The sequence below is a fragment of the Carassius gibelio genome, chromosome B5, assembly GCF_023724105.1.
Source record: "Carassius gibelio isolate Cgi1373 ecotype wild population from Czech Republic chromosome B5, carGib1.2-hapl.c, whole genome shotgun sequence".
Taxonomy (NCBI): Eukaryota; Metazoa; Chordata; class Actinopteri; order Cypriniformes; family Cyprinidae; genus Carassius; species Carassius gibelio.
In genome coordinates this window covers 25,682,934-25,703,099 of record NC_068400.1, presented here as the reverse complement: position 1 = coordinate 25,703,099, position 20,166 = coordinate 25,682,934, and the positions used below count along the sequence as shown (strand labels likewise).

The following is a 20,166-nucleotide window of genomic DNA, read 5'->3' as shown; positions in this document are numbered from 1 at the left end:
TGAAGCTCTGTGGAATTATGATGACTCAGCATTGAGGTTGGTTGCTAAAAGTCCTTCAGTGGGTACATTAATGTGAATTGGTACATTAATATGAATCGTTTTGGGAACATTGTAATCTAAGAAGACAAATGCAGCAGACAAATATACACTCATGGCCACTTCTACCATCTTCTGGTGAAGAGTGCTATTGCAGTTTCATCATGTGACTTAGAAAGCTGTTTTTGACTTCAGAAGGGAGCCTCGCTGTTTTTTTTAAATGATAGAATTGTTCACCCAAAAATGAAAATGAAAGGAGACATAATTTATTCAAACTCTTTTTCTAAACGTATGTTTTTCTTTCTTTGGTTACACACAAATTGTAAGTTACTAGGCAGAATTACGTTTTGCGCTTTACCATATAATAAGAAAGGCTGTAGCTGCCAAGCTCCAAAAAACAACAGAAAACACTATGAAACTATCAAAAAGTGGTCCATATGAATGGTGTACTATATTCATAAAGGATCAAACCAAAATGTTGTTTGCTTGAGTATCTCCTGCTCTGTCATTGACATTTTCAGACTTGGACACATTGTGCTAGTGATTAAAAGTTATTAACAGCTTGCATTTTATTGTTGTATATCTATATAGCTTTATAGCTAGTAATGGATAACTTGTATGGGTCACTTTTATGGTTCGCTCATTTATTTTTGGAGCTTAACTATCCCAGTCCCTTGTCTCTTTTATTGTATGGAAATTATTTCCGGTTTTATGGTTAACACTTCTTCCTGCAACAGAAATGATAATTAAAAAATATATAAATTCAAAACAAAAATTCTTTATGAAATATAATTGTACATTTACACAAACCTCATAACATTTTATTGCAGTATTGAAACCGGTCTTTCCACATTCTCTTATATAAACAAACTGACCCAATGAATCTGTTGTTTCGACCTGCCTCTTGTTTCTGCTGGGTATGGCTTCAAATCTAAAAATGTTATTTGAATCACCAATCCCCCAACAGAAGAGCGCAGTAGAGAGGCTGCTGGCGCTCAGGTCAGTGTTGCTTATCGCGACTCTTCGTTTGCTGAGGTGAGCTCTTATGTGTACGCGTGCGTGGGTGATGCAGGCTGGGGTGGATGGGCTTTTTTTACTCCCAGTCGTCCAGCTGCATGAATAATGCATGAGTATATTCAGTCATCTGAAGAGGCATCTTGGAAAGCTCTGCGTTGCAAGAAGACTTCTGAACCAAAATAAAGGGCTTGATTGGATCAGGATCTCAGTAGTGTTGGTGAGGTTCAAGAAAGCATCAGTCCATTTTAAGATGAGCGCTGAGCTGAGGAGTATCGCACAAGACGGAGACAAGAGCACACGCCCAGCAGCATCTGATTTAATGCTCTTTTAGACTCCTTAAACGCACACGCTCTCACATTCACTTACACACTGCTTGGTTAGATGCGGCAGAGGTTCTGGATGATTTATATTGACCTTATTGCAGTACGGTGAGTGTAGCATGTGCGGCACCTCTGGGAGTTTCAGTGTCTGTATGGTTTGCCATCTCTCTCTCTCTCTCGCTCTCTGTCTCTCTCTCCCCTCCACATGCTTTGCAGACCCACCCACAATTCCTCTGGCTTTATACTGCCTCAGAAACTCACCTCACATAATTTCTTCACAACATTTCCGATGCTAATGGCTTCACTGCTGCTTTAAAGCTGAGAACGGAAAGAAACTTGTCTCCTTGTTTGTTCCCGCTCGACCATGTGCTTGTGAAATCGAATTCTGGGAGTGTCCAGGAAGAGAGCTGGGAATTCGTCAAGTGTCCGGAGTGTGGTGTTTGGAGAAAGTACTGGGAATTCTTGGACGGTCCAGAGAGTGAGCACTTTTGGGAGTGTCTGGAAAGAGCGGTGGTCATGCTGGAGTCGAGCACTCAGGACTGCAGCAGTGCATTGTCCTGCTTTGGCTGCTGGAATGGGCGAATGGTGGGCTTTTGCACATTAGCATTTTAACCATTCATTCAGGTCATCATTCATGTTTTCATAACCACTGACATCTTTGCTGGCGGTTTCAGTTACAGTATTTGTTTCCATCATTCACTGATTGGGATGAAGCAGGACTGAAGCAGGTTATTCACGTTTTTCTTTTTCTTTTTTTTTATGTTTTTGTGGCTTTTTTTATTTAATTTTTATAGACGCTCCATTGGAGCTGCATTTAACAACCTGTCCAATCTGTCACTGGCAATTAATTCAAGCACTTAATAAAATTAAATCTTCAATGAGCTAAGTGTCATCAGTTTTACAGTGTACTCATGAAAGGACTGAAACAAAGGCATGTTCAGTCAGGTAAAAAAATTTTATGTTTTTGAAATAAGTCTATTATGCTCTACAAGGCTGCATTTAATTGATCAAGCATAAAGTAAAACTTAATTTTTGTGAAATACCATTAGAGCTCACGATATTTATCTTCTGTTTTAATATATTTTCAAATGAAATGTATTCCTTTGGTGGGGAAGTTGAATTTTCAGCTGCCATTTTCTATTCCAGCATCTGAATAACATTTTAATTTTTGCTGATTAATATTTATTATATTGCAGCTTATAACAGTGATGCTTTTTTCAGGATTTTTTTGATAAATAGAAAGTTCAAAAGAACAGCATTTAATTTAAATAATATCAAAACTTCCCTTTTCTGAGAATGATGCACAACTATGTCACACACTTTGTTTATATCTAGATTCTTTAAAGGGATCATATGATGTTACCAGACTTGGACTAGGTGCATAAACCTTGTGCACAGTATACAAACGAACATGGAACAATACATTTAATAATCTGTGTTAATGTTAGTTGATAAAAAGACAATCGTTCGGTGATTCATTATAATCATAATTATGTCCTGTCTGGATGCAACAAATGCCTTTGTTTGTAATAGGGGTGTGCACGGATAGTCGAACATTCGAATATTCGTTCTGCTCTAATTATTCGATAAATAAAAATTATATTCGAATTTCGCAAAAAAATAAATAAAAGTTTTTAAAGCTCCTGAGGCATCTGCCGTTGCTAAGCAACAATGACTCACTCTCTTCATGATGACGCGGAAATTTCAGCAAAGGATAAATGGATTTGCAGCACAAAAAAAACGCTTTCAGTAGCTCTGCTACTAAATTTATTTCAAAATGGCTATCCATTTTCAGCTATGATCAGCTGTTCCTTCATCTTGGCTGAGCTTTCAACATTGTTAAGGGAAATGATGAAGCTGAATGTTTAGTTCTTGTCACATAACCTGCGGTGCGCTTGCAGCATTCTGAAAAGATGAGTTGTTTTTAACTCGATGCAGTGTGGATGCGCCTGGAAAAAAACGCACCGAGTGCGCATCGCGACCACGTCGCTTCCATTATGAGCGCGCAAACCGCACGCCTACATTGGAAATAACGAACTTGAGCGCGTAAAAGACACGATATGTGAACGGCCCCTAAGAACTGCGATCTTCTACAGTACTTCAAATATGCCGTGGAGAATCACAGAAAGTGACCGAATTCAAGAACATTGTTGCAGCATCTCTCAAGCAACAAATAAACACCACTAACTTGGAGAATGCAGTGAAAACTCCTCTTCTCGCGTCTGCCCTAGACCCTCGGCACAAACATCTCAGGTTTCTCGATGAAAACATGAGAGAAGTAAGAAAAAAAAAACTTTTTTGAACAATATCAGAACTTGATGCGAGTGGTGCGGATGGAGCCGCCGCCACCAACGATGGAGGATGCAATGCCCACTCGTCGGAAAAGGTTGAGCCAAGTTCTTCAGCGATGATTATACAGAGAGTCCAGCTGAGACGAGTGGGGACAGTTCTTGCTGGAGCCATGTATTCCACCAGATGAGGATCCCATTCGGTGGTGAAACGAAAACAAAACTTATTCACTTAGCATTTATTTGTGAGTCCCGACAACATCTGTGCCGTCAGAGCGCGTTTTCTCCGCGGCCGGCCTTATTGTTAACAGACTAAGGAGCCGACTTTCTCCTGATCATGTTTACATGCCCGTATTTCTTAACAAGAAAATGTAAAACAATAGGGAAAAAAAGCAAAAAAGATTTGCTGACAGTTTAAAAGTTAAGTGTAGGCTAAGTTCTACAATTAGCCTAATTGCTGCAGGCTGCTTTGTTTTTTCTTTGTTCACTTTTTTTTTTTGCTTTTAATCTGTACTTTTGTTTGTTTGCACGCATTGTCAAAGGTTTTAAGCTACAAAACACGGATGTGTAATGTTCAAACTTGTTAAAAATGACGGAAATAATAATGTTGCTGAAAAATAAAGTCTGTCTTATTAAACTTAATTTAAATAAACAAATATTCAATTATTATTTTTTTTGTGAGCTCAAATATTCGAATGTGATAATTGCGGAAAACGCCCATCCCTAGTTTGTAATGGGTTTTATTGGTTTTGTCTCGTCTGATATGCGGATCACAAACGAATCTTTCTATTTAACCAAGTTTTCTTAGTGAACCAGTCAAACCAGTTCACCAAATCAAACGGAATCGTTTGAAACTGTCCGAGTCTCCAGTACGCACTAATCCAGTAATGAACCAATATCCCGAGTTATTCAGTTGCTCCTAACAGTACATTGACATAACTGCTAAAAGAGAACCGATGATGGGGTGTGCACGAGCATCTGGACTGAGTCTCGTGGTGCTGGCCTGGGAGATGGCATCGTATGTTAAGGGTTGTAACATTTCCGTCACACGCTTGAGGCATTTGGCCAATCACAACACACTGGATAGCTTGCCAATCACAGCACACCTCGTTTTTTCAGAATGATGAGCCTTGTAAAATTGCAGTGTTTCAGAAAGGCAGGGAGAATAAAGGAGAAACAATAATGTACATTATATGGAAACGAATGTGTTTTTTAAAACTTAAACCGCATAAACACATTGCATTACACCAAAATAATGTTCTTTTAAGCAACTTTATATGACCCCTTTAATGACCCTAAACCTTTCATTGGTAGAGTATATTGTGCCCAGTATCCTCTAGTGGGTAACTAATTTGTAATTTGGTATTAATTGAAATAATAGATGTGACATTGATCCAGCTTTGGTTTGTAAAAAAAATATATATCTTTAATTCATTTTTAGAACCAGCAAACTTATCCATTTCACCTGCCAGCTGATTTATTTCTTTGCAAGATTCATAAATGCTCAGTTTTGACAGTTCTCTCTGTACTGCTTCAACCATGACACCAACTGTCCAATGGTTCAATTGAATTTTTATTTTTGAAAAGGTGTGAAGTTACCTAACCGGCTCTTTTTCTTTGTGCTGTATTTTGAGTGCAGGCTGAGTCAGGCTATGGGTCTGAGAGCAGTTTACGCCGCCATGGCTCCCTACTGTCCCTCACCTCTGCTGCCAGCGGCCTCTCCACCACCTCCGCATCCTCCTTCAAGGTGAGTCTCAGCCTCTGCCTTCAGATCCAGAGCTCAAACACTACTGGGTCATTCTGTGTCAACTCAACCAGAGGTCCCCGGCTCAAAGTTTAGATTTATATCATTTCTATTCGGGTGAAAGAAATGCATAAATGAATGACAGCCAAAATATTAGATATCATTGATATATAGTTGCTGCGTAATCCACAGTTTTTCTTTAGAGGGAGGTCTAAATGGCAATTTTCACCCAAGATTTATAGTCCAATTACAAGGATGGGCAAAAATTGTATTGTGCATGTCTGTAACTCAGAAGTATAACTAAGAAGGATTAACAATATCTCAATATCCTTTTCCTTTGGTATCTACATTTTTAAGGCCGTGTCTTGACTAAATTTCTTGTTGTGGGAGACGTCATTACTGTTTTTATAATGTTTGAATGTTAATTTACAAACTATTGAACAGAAGGGATACAGCCTGCAGGAAAAGCTAGCGGAGATGGAGACCTTCAGGGACATTCTCTGCAGACAGGTTGACACACTGCAGAAGTATTTTGACAACTGCGCAGATATTGACAGTAAAGATGATCTCCACAGGGACAAAGGTGAGGAAATAGAATTAAGTTACATTAGTTTTATCTGACTGCGGGACCAATTTGGCTTCAGGCAGGAGAAAACTTACCATTCAGAGTCCTTTTTTAAAGTAGTGTTGTTTTATATTGTGAAAATTGTTCCAAAGCCTTAGACTTTCATTCATCTTTGAAACACAAGTAAAGATACTTTTAATGAAACTTATGAGATTTCTGACCCACCAATGAAAGTCTGTGAAACAAAGCTTTGGCACATTATCAAATATGGTAAAGGGAAGCTCAGTAGTGCTTGCTTGATTCACAAGTATTAGTGAATGAGGTTTGTTCTCATTTGTCAAGCAAGCACGATTGAGCTCCTCTTAAATGTCCACTGAAATGCCTTGAAACATGCAGCTTTATTCTGTGTGTTGACGTAATTTCAGTTGGAACAGGAATACAGGATTGGACATATTAAGCAGCCCTACCCCCTTTTTAAATAGTTAATAGCATTTTACATCTTGGGTCAGAGCCATTGAGCTCAGTAAAGCTACATTTTTCAGCTTTATTACAGCCACAGTCTAATAGATTACCCATTTAGATTCAATATTGATTAGGGTTGGAGCTAAACTCTGCTTGAAAGTAGATCTCAAGGGCCAGAGTTGAAAACCCCTGCCATAAGAATAGTATATCCTTACTGAAAGCCAAAAAACGTCTCTGGTTACGAATGTAACCATGGTTCCCTGAGTAGGGAACAAGACACTGTGTCCCCTGGGTGGCGCTATGGGGAACACCTCGTTGTGACCCATGTCTGAAGCATACATTGAAGAAACACCAACAAGTTGGCCGGCTACAGCCTCTGACATCACTCCCAGCACGACTATAAACAGGCACCAGGAGAACACGTCATTGGCGCTATGGGGAACAGTATACCCATGCTGAGGGCAGTGCAGACCAGAATCACGGCGAACGCCAAGTACAAACTCTACCATCTCCATGTGAGTTGCTCCTGGGACGTTTAGACGGCTGTCTGTGACAGTACCCCTTATGGCCTAAGCTACATACCCAACTTAATTGTTAGGGCCTAGGCCAAGGGTAGAGGTGAAGGCTTGGAATCAGGAAAGATTCCTTTAAAGTGACACGGCTAAGAACCTAGCATTTTATACTTAGTCTTGCCTGTCACACAGGGGCTACCGCTTGCTTTCGCACAAGCTTGCTGAAGGAGCTGTCGACGACATCCTGTTTAGATAGGTATCCAAGGATACATAGTGACGTGACATTCAGCCAAGTATGGTGACCCATACTCGGGAGAACTGTACATGCACTCCCCCCACCCACAATTCCTGCAGGCCCGGGACTCGAACTCACAACCTTTCGATTGGGAGTCCGACTCTCTAACCATTAGGCCACGACTTCACTTTATACATAGGTGGTGTGGCGCCCAAGATGGTCGGGGCTTTTACCAACTTAAGAAAGGGCACAAAGCAATCGCGTGAAGCCCTCACCATATAGGATTTTAGAAAGAACGCAGAATATTAGAATGCGAACTTACCACAGTGTGGATTTCAGAAAGTGTCAAAGACTTCACGTGCACACTTACCATAGCATGATTTTCAAATACTGTTCTAAGGAGGGGCTCTCGTGGCGCTCTGATAGAGCAGCTCATAGATGGATTGGTGCATCTCAAAACAGCATGTTTGAGAGTCATCAACTCGATCTGTGGAAATAATGCTGGAGCGCTCTGGGGAAGAAAACAGAGAACTCAGTCTCACATGAGAGGAGAACTCCAAATTCAGAGTAGCGCGCTCATAGGCAACCCTTCTTGGAAAAAGGGAGCGCTGCTAAACTACCACGAGAATCCCCCAAATAGCCCCTCATGTTGAGGGAAGCGATGCTTGAAGTGTATAAACAAATACACACTGGCTGAATGGAGACCAAGGAACCAAGATCTAATCATCTGAAGAAAGGGAACTAGACGGAGCACATAACCCTTACCAAACAGGATTTCAGAAAGTGCACAGAGTCTTGCGTGCACACTTACCACCATGTGGTTTTCAGAAAGTACACGGTACAGTAGGGTAGTTGCTATGAACATAGAACCAGCCAAAAACATTATAGGTCCAGCATAGGAAACTGTTATGCGAGAGGTTTCCACCTAACTTCGATCAGGTAGAGAGCTGGTGGTTACAAGGGAATTAGGAAGGGAAGGATAAAAGCAGAAGTTAATACCTCTGCATCGCTCTGATTCAGATGAGAATGCTGCCCCGTCTGGACCATATCCCTTAGGTTCTGCTTACCTCCTTGTGACACACGATTCCTCTTAAACCTGCCCGCGGGTGGGGGAGGAGCTCAAGTCATGACACTAGCTTTCTGTGCCCGTCTTTGATCCTCAGATCGAGACAGGCCATGACCCCCATGTTGTTTGGACTTAGACCTGGACCTTCGTGGAAAGAAGGATCTGAAAGCAGTGGAGCGTGCCTTCGTCTCCCTGAAATTCTCGATCACCGTCTCAACGGAAATACCAAAAGGATCAGAAGATGAAACCTGAGGATCGAGAAGAAAGCCTTTGATATGCTTGAAGCACCACCATCATGTGTAATAAAGCCACAGCCTGACCCGCTGATGTGTATGCCTTGCCGTTTAAGCGAGATGTATTTCTTGAAGGGGCTTAGATGGCAAGGAGGGAGATTAAGAGAGGATGTCTCCTCTCATTGCCATTTTCGCGCAACTCTTATGCTGAAACCGATGGATGTGAGAAGAAAATGGCCTCTTTCATTTCTTTTTGATCTCTGTATGGAGATCAAGGAGAAATGGAAGGCTCACCTGAGGGCTTTGGTCAGAAAGATAACGCTCATCAAGGCAGCCTCACAGCGTCACCTTGTTAACACATTTTCATGGCAAGTCCAGCTTTGCCGTAGCATGATCCATAACCTCCAACAGCTGCAGGGCAGGAGAATTCATAAGGCTCAGCCTCAGCTTCTTCACCATGCTCAAATATTTCCTGCTTTTCCTGGGTAAAAACCGAGCAGAGCACTACCATCAATTTCAAATAGTTGTAAAGATATAACATCATCCTCCCGAGGCTCTATCTCGTCCGCCACCATTCTGAGTGTGAAAGGGAAAGTCCCTGTCTAAACCATTCAGACAGATCCACCTGTATTCTCACGAGCTCATTCTCCGTGCTTCAGCAGCGGCGGGTCCTGAACTGCGGGAAGCAGATGGCTGCCCTTTTTCAAATTTTTTTTTTTCCTCGGAAAATGAATGCAGATTGCCTCCTCGAAGACATCGCATGCATGCTCTTCACCCACACAAATGACGCAAAGATCGTGTGTGTCATCGGGTGTCAAATAATGCCGACACGGATGCACACATTGTCTAAACGCTTGCTAGTAGTCACTGATAGACCGAGAAAGATCGCTCTTACCAGTTCTTTCAGATGCACGCTTCAAACAGAACAGTCAGTGAAGACAAAGAAGAGAATGACACGTTCTCCCGGTGCTTGTTCATAGTCGCGCTGTTAGTGACGTCAGAGGCTGTCACAGGCCAACTTGTTGGTGGTTTTTCAATGTATGCTTCAGACACAGGTCACGACGAGGTGTTCCCCCTAGAGGACACAGTTTGAAGTTCCCTTGAAAGGGAACTTGAACCATATTTGATGTTGTCTATGTTGTGTTGAACACTGTTTTCATGTGAATAAAAGCTGGGATGCATGATATGCCAAAAGTTTCCAAATAATTATGACTGATACCAATATTTTATATTCCTTTTTTTTTCTTTTCTACAACAACAACCCTGTCTCTCCTGTGCAGAAATTATAAACAATTTGATTCGTTTTTAGCAAAAACTTATTCATTAGAACTAATAAACAATATTAGTTCTATTTTTTATGAGAGTACATTGAAATCTTTAAAATAACTATAATAAAATCGAACTTTGTTCCTATCTTTTTTACTTTTCAGTGCATGAAAGTTTTTATTTAAACCTTTTTTTGCAGCATCTGATGATGAGGAAGATTTTCCAACCTCACGGCCTAATGGAGATTATCTGCTAAACAACAACAACAGCAGTAAAGAGAAATGTGAGATTTTTGATATGTGTACATCTTTGTTATAATCCTATTTTTGCCTAGTACAGCAATTGGAGATCAAATGCTTGTGATCCTTTCTGAATGCAGTTTTATTCTCAACCAAACTAGTTTTTTTTTTTATCTTGCATACATCTAGTATATAGTAATACAGAGTAATGAAGACATAGTAATTAATCATCATAAATTTTATTTATATAAAAACTTAAACACATGCAGTTAGTGCTAGCATCAGTTTGGTGTGTGTAAAGACTAAGTACTTTTTACTCAAATAATGGTGGAAATATTCTATTATGTCTGTGATTTGTTGCAAGTAAATGACTTATTTCATTATCCTTTGATAATTGATAATACACTAATACAGATTTAACTAAGCAACCGAAGTTCCTTCAGAAGTTTAAATACTTCTACTATGGGATACTCATTTTACTTGATTTCCCTCAGTATTCTCTGTGGACAGCCTCAAAGGTTCCTTAGGCATCGATTTCAAAGGTGAAGCCATCACGTTTAAAGCTACAACAGCAGGAATCCTGTCCACACTGTCCCACTGCATCGACATTTTGGTCAAAAGAGAAGAGAGCTGGCAAAGACGACTTGATAAGGTAGTGTGCCACTGTAATTAAAAGTATATTTTATAAAAAAAAAAAAAAAAAACCCTGTTAACACAAAAATTTATATTTTGTAGATGGTAAGATTTGTTTTTTGAGAGAGTTTGAAGTTGATACATTAGATCAAATTCATGCATTATTTTAAATAAGTTTCAATAAAAACATCAGGCAGCTTTTATATTCATATGAAATATTTATCAAGAATCAAATCAGTGTATTGGAATGATTTCTTGAGTTATGACTGCTGAAAATTATGCACTGCTGTCAGATAAATAAATGACATTTTAAAATTATTATTTAATCCGCAATAATCTTAAATGGTTTTTATTTAAATAATTAAATAAATGTATAATTCTATTGATATGACTATTGGTATTACTATTTGTTTATTTTTAAAGTACATTGATTTTGCCATGAAAACAGCCATAGATGCTGCTATGCAAATAAACCACAGATGGTCAAGTTCCACAAAGAAGTGGTCCATACTACTCCTGTGTTTATATTTCAAGGCCTCTGAATCCTTACTGTAGCTTTGTGTAAATAACAGACCTCGGCTTAATCTATTATAGAAAATAATAGCATAAACAATCTTCAGACTATCCCCTTAAAAAAAAGAAAGAAAAAAAGGAAGAAATAAAAGTCATACGGGTTGGAAACAATATGAGAATTAGTAAATTATGAGAGAATTCAATATCCCTAATCACTGTGGTTTTAAAGGAAATTTTACAGGGAACACATTTGTCATGTTGAAACTACTGGGAGCATTTCGATGCAAAAAGCATTCAGCACCAAGGAGCTCTGGGAATTATTATTATTCTTTTTTTCTTTCTTTCACAAGCTTAATCTGGGCACTATTAACATAACCATACACTTCCCACATAGCACCTTAATTACTGGATGAGTCACAAAGACACATCCATTAAAACAAAAGAGCATCTACTGTAGTTTCCGGGAGTCTTGCATTCATCACATTCAGCACCACTTTATGTGAGAGCACATCTCCCAGTCCACAATTCATTAGCATCTTAGTGTAAAGCTTCTGCTTGTACTTGCACGACCAGTTTTTCCATCTACAGTCCAGCCCCGGTATATTATCATGAGCCAGGAAGCAGCTTCTTTAATTCCAGCTGCCACAGAGAATCTGGACGGGTGTGATTTTACAGAGTGTTTACAGTTATTCAACAGGACTTGATGGACCATTGAGCAGAATAAAGCTTTTTGCAAAGTAACCAGAATTCCACATTTCTGAGGAATGTGTGTTGTGATGTTAGCAACTGGATTGTAGAGGATGACTACAGTGTACAGTGCTTCAGCGCTGAAGCCGTGGCAGAACTGGGTGGCCGGGTCTCTTCAGAGTGCTAATGAAAACTGGATTCCTCTGTGTACGCACAGCAGCTTCTACTCTGTAGGTTTGACATGCTTTGTTTAGTTAACTGGTTATTTGCTCCCACTTTCTGTTTTAAGTGCCAAATTGAGTCATCTGGAAATGTTTTAGTCATCCATATCTGCTGTGGAACTGTATGCATTCAAATTTTCATAGAAACTCTTCCATTGCGAAGTTTAGTAGAGTCACGTAACCACCTTTTGACATTTATCACCTATCATATAAGCCGGGTGTTGGCAGTAAATGTCTCTCTCATGACATATCAGAGAGGTGTTTCAGTGCTTAAAGCTAAACCACACCTTGTCAGTTTCATCTTATTTATAATGCAAGATACATGACACAACAATTGCTTGTCTACAACACCCAAAGCTGCTCAGTTTGCCAACTGAACTACTACTTTTTAGTTAAGGTATGATTTTGTAGTTATTTAAAGAAGATGAGTTATTTAAAGAAGGTTTGAGGGATTTTGGAGGTTTGCTTTCTGTAAGCTATTCAAGCTAGTTTTCTCTTCGAGCAAGTCTAGAGAGCGGGTGAGATGGGCTCCACCCTTTGTTGGATGAATGACCTTCCAAAGAGGCAAGTCACAATGGTATTTTCAATGGCATCTGTAGTGGGATTGTCAATTTGGAATGGGTATGTTTGCTTAAGCTTAAGCATGTAACTGCAAGTGGAGCTGAGTTCACTGGTCTGCTCCGGATTCTTTTTTTGGATCCTAATCAGTCGTTTCTTGGATTAGTTTGTAAGCAAGCTTTGTTTGGAAGCTAGCAATTTGCACTCTAAACATCTTCCCCAGTCAAAAAGATTTAAAGAAACTAGGAGGCAAATCGGTTTAAAATATTAAGCAGCACAACTGTTTTCAATAAAAAAAGAAAAATAATAAATGCTGCTTTGCGCATTAAATCAACGTATTAGAATGATTTCTGAAGGATCATCTGACAGTGAGGACTGCTGAAAGTTTGATGTATACTGGATCTAGTATGAGTAACATTCTTCTATCATTCTTAAGGAAATTGAAAGGAGAAGACGTGCTGAAGACGCCTATAAAGCTGCACTGACGGAGCTGAAGAAGAAGCCTCATTATGGAGGACCGGACTATGAAGTGCGTCCACAGCCTTTAATTCACACTGTCCTTTACATTTTTGTTTCATCAAACACCCTCCATTCCAGACTGAGAAACTCTGTCTGTGCAGGAAGGACCAAACAGCCTGATCAATGAAGAGGAGTTCTTCGATGCTGTGGAAGCTGCATTGGATAAGCATGACCAGATCGAAGAGCAAGTAATGATCCAGCCTTTATTTCAATTTATCACTTTTGCAAAGCTTCTGTTTGAAGTACTGTTACTCTGACATGTGATATGGATTTGTTATACATTTGTACAGCCATTCCATTAGTTACAATGGCTCTGTTTCCATGAAATCGACTGTTTGATTACATCATCATGACTTTTGAAGATGTAAATAGATACAGAAGGATTATGTTTGTGCTTGCAGTTATGCGGAAAACCTGGGAAAACCAAAGCAGCCAGAGTGGCCTAGCGGTTAGCAAACATGATATTGAACTGTGGCACTGTTACTGTTGTCACTTCTAAGGCCCTCTAAACAAATTTAGCCAAGTCCACAATTTTTTGGTTCACACATACAAAAAAAAAAAAAACAGTCCATAATCATTTACTTTTGACCAGCATAAAGACCAGGAAGTTAGCCATAACTGTATTGTTTTATGAATCATTCTGATTCTGTGAGAATAGCGAGGTTCACACCACAGCGATAACAATTACAACCCAGAGGAGCAGCATCTTGAAAATTGCATGACATTTTTTCCAGTTGAATGATGATAAATAATTGAAGGTCAATCAGAATCCAGCTACTGTAACTTTAAAGAGCTTGAGCATTTAAAGTGGCAGTAAACATAACTGAACAGAACATTAACGGAACATTTAACATCCGTTGGTTTGGTGCTAAATTACGTATCATTAGTTATTGTTATGGTTGTAAATATGCTTAAGAACACACTCTATATTGCTTAAAGTCTGGTTTGACGTTGAAATCAATATTATCTACCAATGTAATGATTGAAAAATGTCTATGTTCATTCTTGTTGATCTATAAGCTGACCACTAGCTGGAACCAGAGCTGATAATGAATGTAGACCTCATTGACTTTTGTGGAGAAACAGATGGACCGCTGTCCACACGTGACTGAAATATAATTCAAGACCCAGAGTTCATTATTCATTGGGATCCAACAGTCAAGAACTATATCCAAAGCATATTTACAGCTAATTCAATTCAATTTCATATCCAAGTTGCTGTCTTGTTTTGCAGTCGCAGGCAGAAAGGAGCTGGGCATCTCGACAGATCTCCCTCCCTCCAGACACCTATTCCTCCGTCAGCACTCAGAAATACTTGACTAAGGTAAGTCAGACCACTCTAGCTCACCCACACAAACACACACTCCTACACACTCACATTATCAAAGCACATCATCTTCCTCATGACTGATTATGCAATTCTGTCATTGCTGATGGTGGGTCTGCTCGGTGAAGTCTTTGGGGCTTTTATATTTGCGAAGCTGCCTTTTGTTCTTCCAGTCCCTTCTGCTGAAGCGTGATTTGCAGTGGCGGTCTGCTCTGAATTCTCTGGGTTATGATGAGATTTTGATTTCCTTCTCTTTCCCCTTGACCTGTTCCCCTCTGGCTCTCTGTTTCTTGGGTTCAGCCTCGCAGTCATACTTCCTCCTTGTCCTCGGTTGACCTCATAAGTGCCTCCGATGACGTGCACAGGTTCAGTGCTCAGGTAGAGATATAACACCGCACTAGTTCGGATGAACTGCAGGCATACAATTGTTCTAACACATTTTTTGCTTGTTTACTTTAGTATATAACACTTTCTGCTTGTTTTGTGCACAGGTTGAGGAGATGGTGCAGAGCCACATGACTTATTCTCTACAGGATGTGGGTGGAGATGCTAACTGGGAGCTGGTTGTTGAAGAAGGGGATATGAAGGTGAGATGCAAATAAAGGCAGTAGATTTTTATTTTTATTTTACACTTTGAGCTGTTTCTATGGAAGTTGGTTTCCATATCAAAGGAAAAAAATATATAAAGGTAAATGAGGCTTTATATCTTATAATTCGTTTATATATATATATATATATATATATATATATATATATATATATATATATATATATATATATATGTATGTATGTATGTATATATATATATATATATATATATATATAATATATGTATATGTGTGTATATGTATATGTGTATATATCTTTGTCTATGTTTATCTGTATACATTACCATACAAACATTTGGGGTTGGTTAGGGTTTTGTTTTTATAATGAAACCATTTTAAAAAGTCTCATGCTCACCAAGGCTGCAGTTTATGTGCTGAAAAATACTGTGAAAACAGTAACATTGTGAAATTTGTGCAATACATTTTATTTATAACTGATAGCAAAGCTGAATTCTCAGAAGTGTTTAGTTACATTATGGATGTCTGTACTGTCACCTTTTGATCAATTTAATGCATCCTTGCTGGAGTTTTGTATTGAATTATTGTAATTATTATCTTTTATTGTAAAAACAAAACAAAAACTAAACGGTTGTGTGTGGGTGGGTAGTTTAGTCACAAAACAGAAGAATATGCAAAAGAACCTTGACACCAATCTTCCTCCGGTTAGAGTTTTTCAGTAAACTGTCCCTTTTAACCCTTTATTGTTCTGTTTTCCACTGGAGGTTGCCATCGTTTGGTCTATTTGCAGTTCTGTCGTTAATAATGCTCACTCAGAAATGAATATGTTAGAACAATTGTTCCCCCAGGTGTACAGGAGAGAAGTGGAGGAGAATGGCATCGTTCTGGATCCGCTCAAAGCTACTCATGCTGTCAAAGGGGTTACAGGACACGAGGTCTGCCACTACTTTTGGGACACAGCTTTTCGGAATGACTGGGAGAGTATGATCACTTCAGTGCATCATTTTCAACTTCTTATCTTATATTGTGAGAATGAGAATAGGCTCATCTTATTTATTTATTTTTTATTTTCCAGCAACTGTTGAAAGCTTTCAAGTGGTTGAGACACTCTCAGATAAAGCAGTTATCATTCATCAGACACACAAGGTAGAGCACTTCAACTGTAACACATTCACTATTGCATCATGGGTGATCATTAGATTTCAGGGTTTTTTTTTCACTGCTGTGTTGCAGAGGGTATGGCCTGCCTCCCAGAGAGATGTGCTTTATGTATCAGTTATCCGTAAAATCCTCTCCACCAATGAGAATGATCCAGACACGTGGCTGGTGTGCAACTTCTCAGTGGATCATGACAGCTATCCAGTAAGTACCAAGACTGCAGAATTATCTTGTGAAAAATTTCTTCATGCAGTTTGATATCATATACACACATTATTCAACAATAGCAGTATACAGTACGCTGTGCATCAGTAACCGGATTCTTTTTTCCCCAAACTGTTTTCTCCAGCCCTCTGCTAGATGCATTCGTGCCAAAATCAATGTAGCCATGATCTGTCAAACTTTAATCAGCCCACCAGAGGGAGACAAAGAGATCACCAGAGACAACATCCGCTGTAAAATCACATATGTGGCCAATGGTAAGTCTTGGGGGTGTTTGGTCTCCAAAGAAATTAAAACTAAAAGTTTAAAAGTACATGCAAAGTTTGGGTTCAGTAAGGTTTGTTTTTCTGAAGTCAGTTAATACTTTTATTCAGCAAGGAGGAATTTAATTGATCAAAATTATAGTAAAGATAAAAAATAAAATAAAAACGTAAAAGATTTTAAATAAATGCGGTTTCTTTGAACGTATTATTCATTATTTATATCAGTGAATCCTGAAAAACAAAGAGATAATAATTAGACCTCTTTTTTGAGCATCAAATCAGCATATTAGAATGATTTTTGAAAAACCGTGTGACTGAAGACTGGAGTAATGACTGCTGAAAATTCAGCTTTGCCATCACAGGAACAGATTAAATTGTAAAATATATTAAAATTAGAAAACAGTTCATTGAATAACATTTTTTAACTGTAATATGTTCAAAAGCCAATTACAAACTTTTGAACAGTAGTATACTTAAAAATATATTATAGCAAAATATGTGTATATATTTTAAACAGTTTACATTTTTCAATGACCACAAAAGTTAGATTAGTTAGTACTTGACCCTAAAAAAGCCCCCATGTTTTCTCAATTACCATGTTGTCCTGAGGAGTTAAACATAACAACAGTCTGAACACATCACAGCTTGGATTGCAATCTTTATTTATTATATACATTTTATATTCTCCATCACATTAATGCTGTGTTCATATAATCCTAAAGTAAATCCTGGTGGTTGGGCCCCTGCATCAGTCTTACGAGCAATAGCCAAGAGAGAATACCCCAAATTCCTCAAACGCTTCACCTCGTATGTTCAAGAGAAGAGCAGCGGTGAGGCTATTCTCTTTTGAGCAACACCGGGTAAGTCACACCTTAAACAAAGCGACCATTTCCACCTATAAATTAAATCGCATTGCACGTTTATTCAAAATCTCCTTTTCTCTTCTTCCAGGTTGTTCAATCTACATTTCCAGTTTGCTTTCCAACTCTAATGAAGTAACGCCTTATACACATCACTCACAACAAAGAGCTGCTCAGCCAAAGTGCTCTTGACACTCTTCAGAAACTTTGTCGAAGCGTTTCCATACAGACTGAACAACAGCGGTACACCAAAGTCTGTGAAAGCACCTTTGAACAGTACAAACACACTAGAAAAACTAACACAGCCTGTTCATCTTTAAAAGGCCTTTTGTTAAAGTGTTTTACATTTTTGTAAATATTTGATCATAGTTTGAGGTCTGACAATGGTCTTGAGGAGATAATATACTGGTAACTTGATGCCTTGATCTAATCCCAGCATAATCTCAGCTGTACATGAGTTTTTTTCACTGACCTTGTCTAGGAGCCATTTCTCTTAAGAAGACCCTTTCTAGCTCGGATGATCAAGATCAAGTCTTAACATCTTTTGTACAGTTAGTTAATCTAAATGTATACGATTATTTACATGTGAATGGATTACAAATTTAGATTCTTGTAATTCACTAATGTGGCTTTAGGCAAAGTGTGCATTTATTGGGAACTGCTTGTATAAGACAGTAGTCAAAGTATAGGGTTTTTTGGTAGGCCTGTGAAAAGTTGTTAGTGACTTAATAGACCATAATTGCCTTTCTTTTCTCTTATGTTATTAATTTTTTTTTTTAAGTTTGTTTTGTTTTAATTTCCAGAAGTTTCAAAAATAATAATTTCTGCAGATAGGTGGCACTTTATTACACACATGCCTTTTTTGGGCCCTATAACAGCAATTTAAACAATGTCATTTCATTTCTGGTTCATCTCTAGATATTGGGCTTCCATCTACAAAATCTGTGGAGAATTACTGCAGTTGTGCCATCTATGCCTCTGAAAGAGAGGGAATTGTAATGACATTTCACAGTTTAATATAACTTTCTGTGGGCTGATTCACTATATGGAGGATGTAATGAATCGAGGACATTTCTAATTTCACTAGTCTTAAAGGGATAGTTCATCCAAAAATGACGATTCTGTCAATTAAAAATTTTCTCACCCTAATGTTGTTCCAAACCTGAATGATTGATATTTTTATATATATATACACACACACACATATATCTTTTTTTTTAAGATGATTTTCTCCATAATGTGGCCATAATCAGTGGTAACCAAGTTCTGCTTGGTCACCAATATTTTTCAAAAGGTTTTTTGTTCTTTTGAAATCAGTTCAGGTTTGGAACAACTAGAGTACATTTTGTTTATTTTGTGTGAACTATCCATTTGAGGTCATGATTTCATGTTGAATTTGTGTTTTCTGTAACATTGTTTGCACTAAACAATCAGATTTTTTTTTTAAATCCCACCTTAGTCTTTCCATAATAATACTTGAGTTCAGAATGCCTGATTTGAAGTAAGGTTTAAGTTCTACATTGATTGCATCACTTGCCTGCCACAACTAATTTGCTGCTGCAGTTCTGCTTCAAGCACTTTTATATTTAGTGTACTAGGGTGAAACACTTTGTTCATGACAGCAAGAACAAGAAACTTTCTGAAATTTTATTTTATTTTGAGATTGATCTACAAATGTTGAATGCTTTTGAAAAAAGAAAATGTAAATGACTTCTTTCTACATGTATCACCAACTTAATGAAACCAAATTTTATGAAACAAAAGCAAAACTTTAAATTTTTATTTTTATGTTTCTAGTTTGTTGATCTCACTTAAGGATTATTTTCTGTGTTGTTGAGGTTCATACAGGAAGAATATCTCACTGTACAGTGCAATACATTTTTCAATATCCTATGAACTCACTGTATTGTGTACAACAGTTTTGGGAACATTTCCAGTCAGACTGAGAGTGGATGACTGATAAACCCATGGGCCGATGTGGCATCATGTGCATGAGATAGGGTTAGTATTTAAGATAAGCATGAGGGGAGGAGTAACACGGTTAGTGCTCTGAGATTAACATGTGTGTGTGTGTGTGTGTGTAAAGCCCGTTTCATCCCTCCAGGTCTGTCTGGGGCAGTCAGCCAATCAGCAGTCAGTGTCCTGGTGAGATGTGATGCAGGGTGAGCTGATTGGCCGGCTCGCGCTCTGGTGAGGCAAGAGCCTATAATGACGTTGCCTCAGGAGAACTCGAACATCTCACCACCCTCAGGTCTCAAGCACACAAACAAGTGTGCTTTTTTTAGTACAACTATATGGAGAACTGAACATTTTAATGGTTCAATTCTTTGATATAGTTCATCTACATGTTTCTTTTAATTCAGTGATTTATTTGGTGCCTTTTTTGGTTCTTGGGCTTTTAGAGTTTTTAGCAACACATAAGAAAAAATGTTAGCTTTCGCAATGGAAATATACTGTTTTATGCTTGTGTGCAAACGTTGCAAATTTCACTGTTCATTTGAGTTTTTTATTGGTTAACCAGTGAACTGAAAAGAAGCAAATCTAAATTCTAAAAAGTTAGAACTAATCCTCAAAAGTTAATACAATATTATCATATATTCATTTTCATTGATGGAAGTTGCCCAAGTGAGAGAGAATAATATCAAGCAGAAGTCAA

The 20,166-nt window shown here is 38.4% G+C and overlaps 1 protein-coding gene across 4 annotated transcripts in view; it reads left to right on the top strand.

Moving 5' to 3' along the window:
* The window catches only part of cert1a (ceramide transporter 1a), a 29,327-nt gene extending 9,926 nt beyond the window's left edge, over positions 1-19,401 (top strand). The window contains exons 1-17 of one of the 4 annotated variants that reach the window (XM_052556913.1): positions 1,542-1,958; positions 2,048-2,101; positions 5,301-5,408; positions 5,850-5,988; positions 9,944-10,027; positions 10,478-10,635; positions 13,032-13,124; positions 13,216-13,302; positions 14,349-14,438; positions 14,742-14,819; positions 14,933-15,028; positions 15,856-15,988; positions 16,083-16,153; positions 16,241-16,369; positions 16,515-16,644; positions 17,373-17,510; positions 17,602-19,401. In XM_052556913.1, coding sequence (XP_052412873.1) covers positions 1,890-1,958; positions 2,048-2,101; positions 5,301-5,408; positions 5,850-5,988; positions 9,944-10,027; positions 10,478-10,635; positions 13,032-13,124; positions 13,216-13,302; positions 14,349-14,438; positions 14,742-14,819; positions 14,933-15,028; positions 15,856-15,988; positions 16,083-16,153; positions 16,241-16,369; positions 16,515-16,644; positions 17,373-17,500 — 1,647 coding nt within the window. In that variant the 5' untranslated portion in view covers positions 1,542-1,889 and the 3' untranslated portion in view covers positions 17,501-17,510; positions 17,602-19,401. Of the gene's footprint in view, positions 1-1,541; positions 1,959-2,047; positions 2,102-5,300; positions 5,409-5,849; positions 5,989-9,943; positions 10,028-10,477; positions 10,636-13,031; positions 13,125-13,215; positions 13,303-14,348; positions 14,439-14,741; positions 14,820-14,932; positions 15,029-15,855; positions 15,989-16,082; positions 16,154-16,240; positions 16,370-16,514; positions 16,645-17,372; positions 17,511-17,601 lie in introns of those variants that run through there. The other 3 variants (XM_052556914.1, XM_052556911.1, XM_052556912.1) reach the window with 3 other exon arrangements.
* The last annotated feature ends 765 nt before the right edge of the window (positions 19,402-20,166 follow it).